Genomic DNA, 15305 nt, shown 5'->3' on the forward strand with positions numbered 1-15305 from the left:
ACCAAAACAATACCCAATATTATTTAATCACAGTCCCTGCCAGTAAAGAATCACTGTTGTACATAAGTTACAATGTTTCACAGGTTTTTTTTTTCTTTTTGCAAACTTCCAGTTAATTTCCCCCATTACAGGAAACAAAAAGCAGATTTGTATAATACAAAATGCAAACCAATTTTCACACAGTGAATTCCTTTACAAAGAAAAAATAAAAGACATAACGGCTACATCCACATCGGAGAAAGAATTCTAAACATTCCTTAATGGAGTATAATATAAAAACGTCTTTTTCTTGAAGTTAAATCTGTACCTCAGTTTAAACATTCTTTTACAAGACAACTTGGAAGTAATCAAAAGCAATTACATTTCCCAAAGTGAGGACTTAAAAAAAATTAATAAAAAATAGAAAAATACCAACATCAGCCCAATCATGTTTCTATGGATTTAGTTACTCTAGTTATTGAGAGCACTCAAAGTGACCAAGGAAAGTGACAGAAGGTAAGAGATATTTCCATTAGTGCACACATATTCACAGAACCAACACTCGTCAAAATCCTAAAGCTACAAGGTAAAACTACTGCTAGTGTGTGAAAGTTTCTTTTTGCTACTTTTTTGTATTTGCGTGCAAATGGCCAATCTGATATCTCCTTTGTAAACACTCCAAACTCACAGTGATCTCACCACTATTTTTTCCCAATAATTCACTAAAATTACAAACAAGCAACTGGTTGATCACAACGCTTTTCACTGACAGACAGCATATGTTGTGTGATTTATTAGTTCAATGTGTGAAAATAAGATGCTTTGCACCCAGGGCAATAACACTGCAATTATTGGTTCAGTTTTGCTTATACTTGCTAAGATTTGCAGGATATTACCCATATAAAACCAGCAATACTATAACTAAACAAAATTAATGTAGTTCTACTTAAGGTCAAATTATGGCGTCTTTATTAGATTTTGACTGGAAAAGCAAAACCTTAGTTTTAAAAGAAATGTTTTTCAATTTAAGCATTGCTGTGGGCCAGTGCATCTGTCAGACAGACATTACTGCTGTGCTTACTAAATGCTTACTTTTTTTTTTTACATTTATAAGGGATGGAGGGAGATTAAATGCTTGGGGGGGAGGGGTTAAAATTCTCTCTTACATTGGATAGTGGCTTTAAAATTTTTTACCTGTTTCATCTCTGCAGTCACACTGTGAGAAATACTGAGACAAACTAATATCTTGTATGAAGAAGCATTTTTTTATATGCCTTCTGAAGTGTGTTTGAAAACAGACATTTTATAATGGTTAGGTACACAAATGTTACACATTCTGGCACTGAACTCCTTTGTCTCAGAAAGGATAAGAGTTGCTCGGCTCTGCATGGGCAACCAGTTGAGAGATCTTGCATTACTGATTTGTAGAGACCATTTAATATAAATGCTGACTCAGAGCAAGTGGATTAGCAGTTGCACATTACAGTACTAAATATACACAAGTGTATGCACCCAAACATTAAAAAAGAGTTAAGAGCCTGCTGAAAGGCACATCAAAAAATGGAATTTAACAGCAATGGATGAAGATCAGTGATTGAATTTCTGTAAATCCATAAAGGGAAAGAGGCAGTCCACCATAGACTAATTAACAATTTACACACAAACTTGGAAAATGTCTTTAAAAAAAAGTGTGCGCACACACAAACATGCACACACAAATTTAAGCTCTCTTGCTATTATACTGGCAACTTCTTCAAAAATTGGACACAACCTAATAGGTGGACTTCAAACATCATAGTCATCTCAAAAAGAATATAAACGGTTGCATTGTGAAGGACTTTCAAAATGATTTTCTACAAAGCCAAACTCATACAGGCAGTTACAGTTCTATTCTTTAGTTGCCAGCCAATTAATTTACTTTGACATTTACTAGTGATGTCTGCCAACAGTTCTTCCAACTAGTTTAATGTAGTCTAATTGTTTAATGTTAATTTAAAAAAATATATAATCCTAAAGATGCAACCGGTGTCTCATTCTCTACATCTGTGCGTCTCAGCAGGGCTCTTTAATATCCAATCTTGACGATTGCTTAAAATGTAAATAGCTCTTTCCCAAGCATTAACAACAATACCTGCAACAATGATAATAATAAATGCAATATTACACAGATTATACTTAGTGAAACTGCACCAAAATTGGTGCTTTAATACTGTAGACTGTCTCGAGAGACCAGAATGTTGGTCTAAAAATACAAACAAATATCAGAAAGGGTCACGCCTGCAATACAATGTACCAAGAATGTACATTAGTTTCTGAATCCTCAGAGAAGAGTAATGCGAAAGCCATTTGAAGTAAAATGAGAGGGGAAGGAGTGTAGCACTCCTGTGAATGAGACAGCGTGTAGAACTTTCTAGTGCTTATCCTGATAACGCTACACACTACTCTCTGTACCCCAGGTTCATTTTTCTCCTCCTCCCTGCTGTTCTTCTTTGACTAGTCCATAACAAACACACCAACAAAAGCAATAATTCAGCAAGGCAAAGATAAATGTATCACGTGACAGTTATAGCCACTTACAGTAATGGAAAAATTAAGTCCATTTATCCAATTACGCACATCAATACACCAGAGGCAAAACTAACCACAACATCCTTAACTACTGAACAGCTGACGTAACTTTCAGCAGAATAAAAATGCTGGTTTGTGGTTCAAGCAAATCAAATGAACAACTATCTCAAGGTATGAACTTTTCTTAAGCCATTTGTGTTACAGGACTCAAAGCTAAAAGAGAGAATTCAAAATATTTTGTCACAGTAGATGAAAGGAACCCAAGGGAATGCAGGCTAACTGTGAAAGACCAAAATGTTTCATTGCAGTCCTTATGATTACGATCTTCCCTCCTAATAAAAATGTATAAGCATTACAAGCAAACACACCAGCTCCCACAACAAATATATACAAAAATTAGCTAGTTATGAGGTGTCAAGAACTTAAGTAATATTTCAGGAAAATTAAACTTTTTCCATTACATATGCCTTGGTAAATGGCCTATAGAACAGGATTCAGAAAGACCGAATCAGACATCCATTTTACACATTAATAGGAATCTGTACATCGCTACATACTGAGCTACCATGTTTTATGGAGAAGGTTGTCCTAGCCCTTGGCTTCCCAATTAAATATGGAACCATAAAGAAGATACTGTACAACAGTCAGTAATAACACAACCTCAGGGAGCTCCAAGCATTAACCTATTAACTTCCATTTAGAATGTGTGAATGACTACCAAATACAACAGAAAGTATGGTGAGGATAAGAGTAAATTCCTACCCCACAATGGACTTGATAACATCAAAGAAACCTGGATTTTACTTTGTAGTCTGAAAAACAACTCAGTGGAACAAATAGCCAAGGCTAACCACAGGAAATGTGTTAGCAGTGGTTTTAGCAATTATGAAATCCATGTGTTAAATAACTGTCTAAAGCAAGACTGATTAGTACAATTTAAAAAACTTTTTTATTTTATTTTTAATAGATCTCAAAAGGTATATTTTACCTTATACATTTATAAGCTGTATATTTTGGTGATATAACTACGGCTCTGTGAACCCTGGTTTAATGGTTCCCAGACCTGATGTCTGTAATGCCCAGTGATTCCATGCATTTTGTTCACTCAACCAAAACAAGAGTTTGGGGGTTAGTTTACCTGAAATATTATGATGGAATTCAACATGTAGCTGTGGTTCCCCAGGGAGTACGCGTAATAACAGCTCCTCAGTGTTATTTTTCCCCAATTCTAGTCTAACGGATTGCACATTTTAATTCCAGCACAGCAATAGCGCACCTGCTAGTGAATTAAATCTTAAGCTCGAATCAGTTACATGATTGAAGAAATAAAAATGAAAACTTGTAGTAGGGTGTGTTAAAACACAAAGCCCAGGCCACCAGCCAAGTTCAAATCTCTGACACTGTCTCCTCAGAGACCCCAGAAACAAAGACTACATTCAAATACACAGAGGTTCAACTTCACGGAAGTTAGAGAAAGGGGGGGTAAACAAAATAAAATGATTTTTAAAGACCTGTACTTGACAAACTGACCAGAGCACTCCAAGCGCACGCTAATCACCTGGCACAGAAAAGAAACTATTTCCATTAGCATTCACTCAGCTTACAAATCAGAATATTAAGATTATATTGGTGTAATTTTAATACCACCACCAACAGCAGAACCAGGTTTTCCATTTTAGGTGACAGTAACTGTCATAAGGCTGCTGGCATAGGACTCTGTGACCCTGGACTTCTTTGGGCCTGCACTGTTTCTTCCAGGGAGAAACCGTCAACTCAGCTTCGATGAGGTTGGAAAAAGGCCATCAGACCAACCTATCAGCGACCTCACCTCAACCCCCACTGAACAAGAAACAGACCCAAGAACGCTGATCATAAACCCAACCTGCTGTCTCCCCCCACTCCTTACTGCTCCCAAATGGTTACACAGAAAGCCAAAATGAGGAAAGCATTGTCTGATGTTAATGTAATCAAGACAAATACTCAAGCTTGGTCTCATTTTAATGGTCTCAATGTGACTGATATAATATCAGTTTTAAAGTAATATGTCATAATATTACGAAGACCTAGAGAATTAGAAAAACCTTGCCTTGTTGGAAGGCTTCCCCATCCAGTCAACAAAAGGCCCTAATGACCTCACCATTGACATTCCGATTGACCAGTATACCCTGAAGGGGATCACAAAGATATCACAACCTTAAACCAATATCTCTAAGTAAAACAATAACCATAACATTTGGTTAGAGACTGGTGTATCACCATCTTCAAAGAAAACCCATTGCTTGGTCTGGTATATAAGTAAGGGTCCACGAGACGATCGGGAGGTCATTTAGTAGCCAGAACTTCCCACATGGTAAGTGTTCTTAGCATGCTCATCATGTGTAGCCTTTATTTAGGAGACACTCAGCAATCAGAGCTCCCACACACTGCTGCATGAGTTTGCATCTGTAGCCAGATCCCTTTTTCCAGTTATTCTGTGCACCCACAGCTGGAGTATCTTTTGTTGAATGTATGTCTTCTTGTAATATGAATAATGGTTATTCCCCTTTTGCCTGACTTTGCTTCAGTATGTTCTCAGTAGATCTCTTCTCTCCAGGACCTTGTGCAACTGCCCAAGCTTAGTTACTACCAGCTCTGAGGAGCTATGTGAATTGCCACGCTTGACTGGCCGTTTAAGTTGACATTGTATTAGTTGTAGTGACCCCTCAACATCTGAACTGAGCTCTACGTAACAGGTCTGTGGATCACCTTATCGACTAAGGCGAATCCGGTGTAACTCCACCACCAAGAACGAACATTAAGCATTAGTAAGGAGAGCCCAGAAGTAATCTGAATAACAAATGTCATGACTAAAAGATTCTAAATAAGTTTTTAGATTTGGTTAGATTTTGCTTTAAAGGGTAAGTAACTTTCCAAGTGCACTCGGAAGGTCCTACACACACATACAGAGCCTTTGGTTGTCCAATTGGATTCCGTTGTTGGGTCACTGTGCAGTTCCTTACACTGTTTTGGTTGTATTGGGCATGGTGCTGTACTGTCAGAGAATAATTTATTAAACATTCTTTTAATCTTTAACAATTTAGCTTTTTGCTAAGCTGAGATGAACAACTCAAATAATTAGATTTATGTTTTTATTTATAATCCTTTAATCTGGGTCAAAAGACGAAAAGTAGATGCTAATTTTTGTAACTGTTAAATGTGTGTACACACACATTATATGCACATACAGACAGATTAAATTCCAGAATAAAATGGAATACTGTCCCACCAAAGTAGTCAAGGGCAATATATGCTAGACTGAATTGTTCCTTTTTCAGACATACCAGTATATGTTTTTTACACACTGATAGGAGCAGGTAGTATTCTAGACAGTACACCAAAAACAATGTTAATTGGATAAGGCTGGGCAATATGAAGATATTATCAGTGTAAGCAATGATATCAGACAAGTAGCCTGGTGCAATATTTGATTGTGACTAACTGGAAATATCACATTTGCTGGGGAAGTAGCCTTAGGTTACACACAAAGCAAGACAAAAATGATCTATAAACTGGTTTTTAGTTCACCCTTTTAGTTTGTTTACGACGCAATTATTAGTATTATTTCTTTTGTTAAAAAAGGTTATTTTTAAAACTCTTAAGTACCTTACGAGGTTTCAGTATATGTAAATGTCGATTACAATGGTGGAACACAGCTAAAGCTTACCGCAAGTTTGTGAACAACTACTTCAGATGATTTTATACGGTCTGCAACATGTTTTTAAAATATGATTAAATCCGGCTGACTGATCGATAGTTCTCCAAAGAGATTAAAAAACAAAGACTAGCACCACCACTAACCAGCACTGCCACACACACACACACACACACACACACACACACACACACACACACACACAATCAATTCATTTTGTTTTGTCAAGCTTTCACATTTTTCCATTTGCTCCACTTGGTATTACGCCTGCATATTCATTTTTAGATATCGCCCAGCTCTAATGTGTAATGCCTCAACTGACCTGTTAGTAAGCAGTAATCATGCACCTTTTCCAAAACACAAAATTAACATTAGAATGGATAACGCTCAGTTAAACATCTGTACCAGTGAACAGAGGAGCAGCTAGCCAACATACAAACAGTCTTCCCTCCACTCCAGCAAAACCCTAAAATCCACCACTAATACAAACAACACAAACAACCCTTGCAAAGTCAAAATACTACAATCCATGCTAAAACATAACCTTTGGAAGTATGCACAAATTAATAATGTCAAGCTTTATCAAAACCTGTCAATTTGATAAGTAAACAACAACCAATTATGTCAGGGAAAAAGATACATTTCATTATGCTGATTAAGGTCAAGTTTAGGCATTGGGTATAAGCTTCTTATTTCATGGAAAATAAACACTGGACATGCTCAGCTATTACAAGTACTGTAAATTGAGGCCTCCTCACAAGCTAATATAAACAGCAGGTCCTTTCTCCCCTATTTACCTAAAGGGTCAAGACGAACAGCACGCTAGACATATGATAATATGCTTGCATTATAAGTCCCCATAATTTTTTTCAATTTCAATAAGGTGTAAAACAAATCTGACTTATGCAGGCCAATACCAGACTTATCATACTCCTGAGAAACTTTTAAAAAGGAAAATGGAGGTGTTCAAAACCTAAGCAGTCACCTGTCTTGAAGGATGAGGAAACAAATGTAACTTCTAATAAAGAGGGGATATTAGTGATATTTCAGGAAAGCAACAAAATTTCCCAAATCTTTAACTAATATATGTACTATGGATATGGCTTAATTGTTACACATCTTTGTAAATGTGTACATGCCTATAAAAACAAGTACACATCTAAAAATCTGATTACTCTAAAATTTCAACCAAAGCAAATTCAACTGATGGTCACATAGAACTTGAGAGAGTGATAGTAAAAGTTCAGTTTTAATACTTTATATCAGGGTTCTCAAATTCCAGTACTGGAGGGCCAGAATCCAACACAGTTTGCCTATTTCCCTGCTGAAACACATCTTAAATGGGCTAATTGCCAGGTTTAGAAGGTTTCTACCTTACACCAAGACTCTCATTTAAGAACAGCATTGAATTTCCTTTGAAGTACAATTACTTGAGATTGTCTGTAACCTTCAGTTGAAACAGTCTAAGCTTTTGGGAATGTAATGTATGCACACAGAACAATGATACTGAATAACTTAGCATTTCTACCAAGTTCTCAGTAATAACAAGATCTTTCCACAGGAAAAGAAAAATGTACGGTCAACTGTCAAAGTCAGTAGAATTCCCTACTACTTCCTGAAGGCCTCCACAGTAAGACCGCAAGTGAGCAGACTCAATAATTGCAGACATCGTTTCATAACCACTTAAACTGAAATTATAAAATGTATCAAATAGTCAATCTTGAAAGCTGTTCTCATTTTAGCCATAGCCCTTATTATGACTAAATCACGACAACCTGGAAACCTAAAACGGTCTCATTTAGATTGAAAAAGGGTAAGCATCCTGAAATATCCATGCTAAAATTTCAGTAAAGTTTGTAATGCTTTAGTACAACGGCTGATCCATGAGGGCATACAGATCCTGTGTGCTGCCATGGATACATATGACAGGAAGGGTGGGTTTACAGTTCACACACCCTTGGTGCAGGTATAGATAATGGTGGTAAATCTGATGAGCCATGTCTAGTGGACCACACCATTTTTCTGCATGTCAGGGCCGCTGGGACCCAAGTCTCCAGAAAGACAGAGGGAAGAAGTCTTGCTGGACAGAGACAGCATACTGCTTCCCACACTGCTATCCTGTGCCATGCTGGAGTCATTAGAAGTCTCACTAGATATATTGAGAGAGAGAGAGAGAGAGAGAGAGAGAAACATGAACATATCATCACAGCTCGTTATCTAAACCTTAATTATTTTACTGTAGTGGGGGAAATTTTTTAAAACCATGAACTTATATTTTTTTTGTCTGATTTATTATGTGTATTCTCTGGTCTTTCCCACGTAGATGGGTGACTTAAGGGATTTAGCCTGTGTGTTATGAACATAAAGTCACATCTCATCACTTAAATGTTCTTAAACATTAAGGTGTACTGGAGAAATATGAATGTCATCGTTAGTCTTTGCTCATGAAGATTTTCAGGTGTTCTGATGATTCTGCAGGGCACTGGAACTGCAAAACATACTCTACTGCCATTCAGGTTAAGCATTTTGTCATAGCTATTACTCCTCCAGCTGTTATAGTACTTCCTGTTTTTAAAATTTAAATGCTACAAATAACCTTAGGCAGGCAACTTAATAAATACAATTCCCATAAACGTGAGAGAGGATTCTCACGTGAGAGCCAGAGAGAGGTCTTCCAGCTGGACTTTGTGGTCTGGAAGACCGTTTTCTGTGGGTTTCAGCTTGTAGTGGACCTCACGCGGTGAATGATTCTCCTATTAAAAAAATAAAATAAAATAATTTATGAGCCACACAATTCAAACATAAATTTTTTTCTCACTCCAAATGACAAATCCATGAAATCCGAAGGTGATACAGTGGCTTGCAAAAGTATTCAACCCCCTTGAAAGTCATGCTGACTGTCTGGAGTACAAAATATATATGCAGAGTTTTCTCAAACAACATTTATGTTGAGAACTCTTTTGCTCTGTTATATTTTCAAATGCCAAAACAGATCAGTTGTGTACTAATATTAAAAATAGAAAATATAAAAACGTGATACATGCTTAACTCTATTGAGAATCTGCACCACTATTTGAAATCTGCTGCTAAGGGATTCTATCCCAACCTAGCTAATCTGTATATCTGTAGCTAATAATTTCTGAACAATATGCAAAACTGGTTTACCCCAGATGAATTAAAGCTGTTACTGCAGCAAAGGGGTTCTCAACATAACATTATTGTGTCGGGGTTGAACACTTATGCAAACAATAAATTCTTCTTAAGTTAAATATCTATTGGAATTGGTTTACTTCAGCTATGGAAATGATTGTTGCAGCATATGAGTGTCATGCAGAAAATTGTGACTTTCAAGGAGGCTGAATACTTTTGCAAGCCACAGTTCATTTTCATGAGTAGTTATATTTAATTCACATATTATAAAACAGCTAACTTTTCACATCTTTGAAGAGTTCACATGTGGCCATCGAGTGCCAATTTGTCTCTATTGTGGGGGTCTTATCAGTGATTACCAAAACCGGCAGTGACTGGAAAAAAATCTGAGCTAAAATCATGTTGTGTGAACTTACAGCATAACTGTACTCCTTCACCAATGTGACAAAATAGGGAGCATCCTTTATTGTTCTCTCTCTACATGCTGCTATTAGGTAACATAATGAGAAATGTTAATCATCACTGCTATGCTGGGTTCAAACATTAATAAGCTGCACTAAAACATAAATGTGGTCAAACATTTTTACTTAGTCACAGGAAACCAACACGTTTGTCAGAAATTAAGAGGAAAAATGCGGACAAGAACTCATCACAAAATTATATTTGTATTCCGTTATATAGAAATGTTTTATACTCCATAGGGGCAATATTGAGAAAAATCAAGTGATTTGCTGGCATTGCTTTTTGTCTGATGGCACTACTCAGGGCAACACCAACAGATACGTTCTATGTGGTTATATAGTTAATTTTGTACTCCTAAATATCACAATGTGAACTTTTTCTAGTAACCTTCAGCTCCACTCAAATCATACAATATGTTAACAAAAAATAATATTAATTGGTTATTATGAGACATATTATGTAAAATGATGCAGTTAATCAATGGGGCTAACCTTCATTTTACAGCGAATATTTTGACACAAAGGAATCACAATAAGCAAAATAATTTTTTTAAAGTTAATGTGATGACAAATACTTGTCATATGAATGTCTTCTAAGATGTATTTGCATTGCAGTTATACTGTGGTAACATTTAAATTCTTTGTGCTTTGCAATACTGACATGGCATTTTCATTCACTCTTAAAATGAATTGCTTCCACACAACTGATGCTGTTACTTGCTGTTTATTTGGACCCTCACCTACTATGTTGCGCCTTCCTACTACCATATTGCCGAGTAATCAATGCTTTTTAATAATCGGTTTAATCGAATAATTGTGACAGCTCTACCAAAAGATATGCCAAATGACACATCTATTGTCACTTTAGCCAGTTGCATTAATGATGTAAAGACCTGGATGACTGAAAAACTTTTATCACTAAGGGCGCTTTTTCTACTGCACCAAGTACGGTACTTTTCGTACGGTACTTTTGCTTTTAAATTGACTTCTGGTCAAGTACCAGTACCAAAAGTGCAAAACCAGCTAGGGTACTTCTTTGGTACTTTGGGCTGGGATTTGACAGGCCTTCTTTATCGATTGATTATGCAATTAGCCTGCCTCTGAAACGCAATACAAATACCGCACTGAAAAGAGTTATGATCTCAGAAAACATCAATAAAGTAAATAAAAATAATTAATTGCGATCTGGTCGCAAGAACAGATGCAATTCTGATCTTTTTGTTGTAAGACAAGAAATTTAAAAAGTACTTTGTTTAACATACTAGGACAGCACGTATGCAGCGTAAATAGCATGCTGTTCTAGCATTGTGATTTTGTTGTTTAGTAAATATTGGGGTATTTACAAAGCAAAAAAATAGTTCATACATTTCTCATAAACCCATCTAGGAGTGCTTTAAACAGCAAGGTTGAAAATGATTATGATCGTCTCGGAGATCACATGCAGCGTCCATGTGAGAGCAATGGAGGTAAACTGTGAACTGATTTTTAAACATATATTAATCTATAAAAGGAATAATTATTAAAATGGGAAAGCTAACTAAGGTTTGTTTTTCTGACAGAGTAAAGATGTTTTAGCGAAATATAAACTCCCTGCACTATAATGCCCGTATGCAGAATAGAAAGTAAGAAAAAGCCTTATCTTAATATAGTTTACTTAATTGCAAGTGTATAACAATGCGATATTGGTATTAATATCACGTCGTCCATTCCTACTACGGCCATTTCTCCAAACCAGTACAAAATACCCTGCCTCTCAGTGCTGATACCAAACACCTTGAAATACCGTACTTTTGGTACTTTCTCAAAGTACCAAAAATACGGTACCTGGTGCGGCAGGAAAGCACCCTAAATGCACAAAAAAAAGAGGTTCTCTTGCTTGAAGGCAAGTCCGCGGACAGGAATGCTGTAATCTCCGCACACCACTCATAGGAGCTGAACTTTTTTTTCCCAAGAGCTGCTCTGATATCTGGGAGCACACACCACATATTAAACACTTTGCAGCATGTTCAATATATAGCAGCTCAAATTGTTACCAGGATCAGGAAGATTGCTCTTAGTTCCTTGCACTGGCTTCCTGTCAGCTACAGGACCGACTTCGAAGTTCTTTTACTTGCATATAAGGCAGTAATTGATCTAGCATCTGCCTACCTAAGAGAATTTCTTCAAGTTTACAAGCCACATCACCCACTCAGATCACATAACACAGGTTTCCTTGTCATCCCATATAAATAAAGTGACAGCTGGTGGTAAAGAATTCAGCTATAAGGCCTTCTTATTGTGGTATGGTTTTCCAGCCTATGTAGGGAATGCCGAGTCAGCCTCATTCTTAATGCTTCAGTTTAGCCTACTCGCAACTTAACACATAACACACTGTAACTATGGCTGCTGATGCCATTTTAATCTGCTAAGCTTGTCCATCAAAGCGTCTATGCATGTTCTAACCACCCATGCTCTCTGCCTGCCTTCCCATACATCCGGACAGTACCTGGGGTGGCACCATCTTAGCTGGAGTCCTGGTTCAGTTCCATGGAAGGGTGACATTGTGGGTGTGACTTACGATCTTTAACACTGTGGATGCAGACTTCAGTCTGACACATTGATGTAATTTAGCTTTGACCTCGATCACACTCTACGCCTTGTTTTTAGTAAATAAGCCCACTCTTTTTCAGTAATGTTAGCATGCCCAGGGGGAGGGGGGTTAGGCAGCCAGTTGGCCTTAGACTCCCAGAGGTTTTTTTGTCTCACTACTTGGAAGTTTTTGGTTCTTCTCCTCCATTGTCATTTGGCTTTCTTTCTTTCATTATTTTGTCTTCCCTTTTCCCTGTTTTTATATTATTGTATCGTAACAATATTGTAATATTATTTACCCATGTAAAGCACCTTAACTCTGTTGTGAAAGGCACCATATAAAAATGAACTGAAATCAAACTGAGTAAATGATTGATCAATAGGGCTCCATTTCTTTTGTATACAGAGAATTTTTGTTTTGCATTCCCTGCTTTGCAGCCTTATTACATTCAGGACCCATTTCAATCATTATGTATGGATTTGCAGTAGGTCACAAGATGAACTTTGGACGGAAGTGAGAGCGATGTAGGGGTCAATCTGAACCCGAACCACATATTGCCATTTCCTGGTGCCACCAAAGCTCACCATAGCGATTTCCAGAGTTCTTTTGCCGATTTCCCTCTCCACATGGTGAAGCTCCAAGCTAAGCTGCTCACTGGACACGACCCCCACTGACCACTTGACCTGTGCTGCCTGGGGGGCCAGCACAGCCCCCTCCTTCTGCAGTAACTTCAGGTTGCTGGCAGCCTGAGGTGGGGTGGAATTCAGATGTTGATCCAAAAAAAAACAGCACAGGAAATTTTACATAAAATCCATTTGACTGATAAAAAAGCATAAGATTAGGTAACAGGATAAGCTAACAGGATACCCCCACACATCTTGAAAAGCAGGCACAAAACAAAATGAGTAACTGTGAAAAAGTGGATATTGTGACGCATTTGTACAATTAATGTATTTGCATGTATTCAGGCCAATGTGCATACACACCACCATGCCATGCATCTGGGTCTGCTGGTTAATCTGCTGATTGACCTGCTGGAGCTCCATCTTCAGCTGCTCTCTGTCAGCAGACGGCATGGATAGCCTGCATGAAAGACAGTATTCACAGGGACCATGTCAGGCATAAGAAGAGATCACTAAACACACCTCCACCACAGAAGTCAGACAAGGGAATGAGTCTATGTACCGTTCATTGAAACGTCCCTGAGAACTGGCGTTTTGGTGAAGAGCATAAGCTGCCCCCCCCCAGCATCCATGATTCCCGTAGGCATTGTACTCAGCTGAGGCTGGCAGAAAAAAAGGGATGGGCAGTGGAATATTTAATGAACCTTCCTTTATGCTACTTCTGTAAGGAATATAATACATTAGCGATGCCAGCAAAACAAATAAAAACATCTTATAAAGAAGCAAACGATTCCTTGACATGGCAACAAACATACTTCCAGCAGAGATGTGCTTGGTGCCAGAGCCCTGCGCAGACGCCAGAGTCTGAACTGGACCAGCCGCTTGGTAACCAGTTTTAGAGGTGCGAGAGATGGCGCCGAAGCGGGACACAGTGGGCTGTGGTCCGAAGGGGATGATAGGGTCGTCATCTTTAACGTCGGCTGCCCGGCGCTGCACGTCTATGAGTGGCTCCCTCAGGCACTTGCTGTCTGTGTTCTTCATACAAGACAGATCATCATGTCAGCTTTCATTATATACTCCCTGGTTCTCATGGAACCAACAAATCAAAATAGGCAATTTTCCCAATCAAAACAGGACCCCATCAAGTCTAGAACCATCTCAAATAATTTTATACATGGCCAGTATGTCCTATAAAAACTAAAAACTACTTATTAACTACGTTAAAACTACGTTTTAATAACATGCCCAACAAACTACCCGATGATAATCCCGGAGCAATAGTAATTAAGACATTCACCATCATTTCCATGGCCCCAGGTGCCATGACATCTTTGGACTTGACGTCTTTTGAGCTGATGTATGAGCCAAAGGTGTCACATGACCAGGGAGAGTATTGGCCAAGATAGTCTGCCTCTCTTCCCTTCCCAAAGACTTTGGTGGTGTCCTCCATATACTGTTCATACACAAAAGAGGGGGAAAATGCAAAGCTTATGGAATCATAACACTACATTTAAGGAGAGCTACAAGATTTATAGAATGCTACAGAGTATGCGCAGATTTAAAGAAGTTTAGTGTACATTATCTCTTACACTATAGTAACTACTAATAGTGACTTGCATGTAAGGAAAGTAAGCTTTCTGTAAAAATGTATTCCTGCAGCTGGATATTATTATTTTATGCACAGGTTTTGTGAGTGTAGTTGTTCTGACCAAAATAAAAAGAGTTACAATGAAGTCATACTGGGTCATTCTATATTACAAATTTCCAAAAAATTGTTTTTAATTTTTGCATCATAATTTTTTTTTATTAACTTTGGCATGTTCATGTACCATCGAGATCTCAGAAATTTTTTTTTTGAAAAATAATAATAAAAAACTTTAGTTGTCGTGCTTTTCCTACATGGGGCATAGCCAAAATATGATCATTCAGAGTTTTTTTCTAATGACCAGTAATGATTATTAAAGCATTGATTAACGTTTTCCTTCTTGAAATCACTGCAATATAACGGATGGAAGATGGAACATAACGGATGAGGGTTCAAATATAGGCAAAAGCCTCAGTTATGTGGAAGCACTTCATATTAAGTGAATAATACTGCAGTCAGTTTAGCAAAGCAGAGGTTAAACATCACTACAGCACAACTGTAATGTAAATACATCTTAAAAGACAACATTTGGGTTTGATACTCACCCAATAAAACGAGGTTAGCCATAGATATGTACCATTTAGCCTCTCAGAGTAGTCTAGCCTGTCTTTGTCCTCAC

General features: G+C 37.6%; 1 protein-coding gene across 1 annotated transcript in view; it reads right to left on the minus strand.

The window, feature by feature from the left end:
* Positions 1 to 5: 5 nt before the first annotated feature.
* The window catches only part of rc3h1b (ring finger and CCCH-type domains 1b), a 39807-nt gene continuing 24507 nt past the window's right edge, over positions 6 to 15305 (minus strand). The window contains exons 14-20 of the mRNA XM_048990147.1: positions 14339 to 14494; positions 13857 to 14076; positions 13604 to 13703; positions 13405 to 13501; positions 13003 to 13164; positions 8891 to 8991; positions 6 to 8387 (exon numbers count right to left, since the gene is read on the minus strand). Coding sequence (XP_048846104.1) covers positions 8240 to 8387; positions 8891 to 8991; positions 13003 to 13164; positions 13405 to 13501; positions 13604 to 13703; positions 13857 to 14076; positions 14339 to 14494 — 984 coding nt within the window. The 3' untranslated portion in view covers positions 6 to 8239. The remainder of the gene's footprint in view (positions 8388 to 8890; positions 8992 to 13002; positions 13165 to 13404; positions 13502 to 13603; positions 13704 to 13856; positions 14077 to 14338; positions 14495 to 15305) is intronic.

This window comes from Brienomyrus brachyistius, chromosome 21 (assembly GCF_023856365.1).
Source record: "Brienomyrus brachyistius isolate T26 chromosome 21, BBRACH_0.4, whole genome shotgun sequence".
Classification (NCBI taxonomy): Eukaryota; Metazoa; Chordata; class Actinopteri; order Osteoglossiformes; family Mormyridae; genus Brienomyrus; species Brienomyrus brachyistius.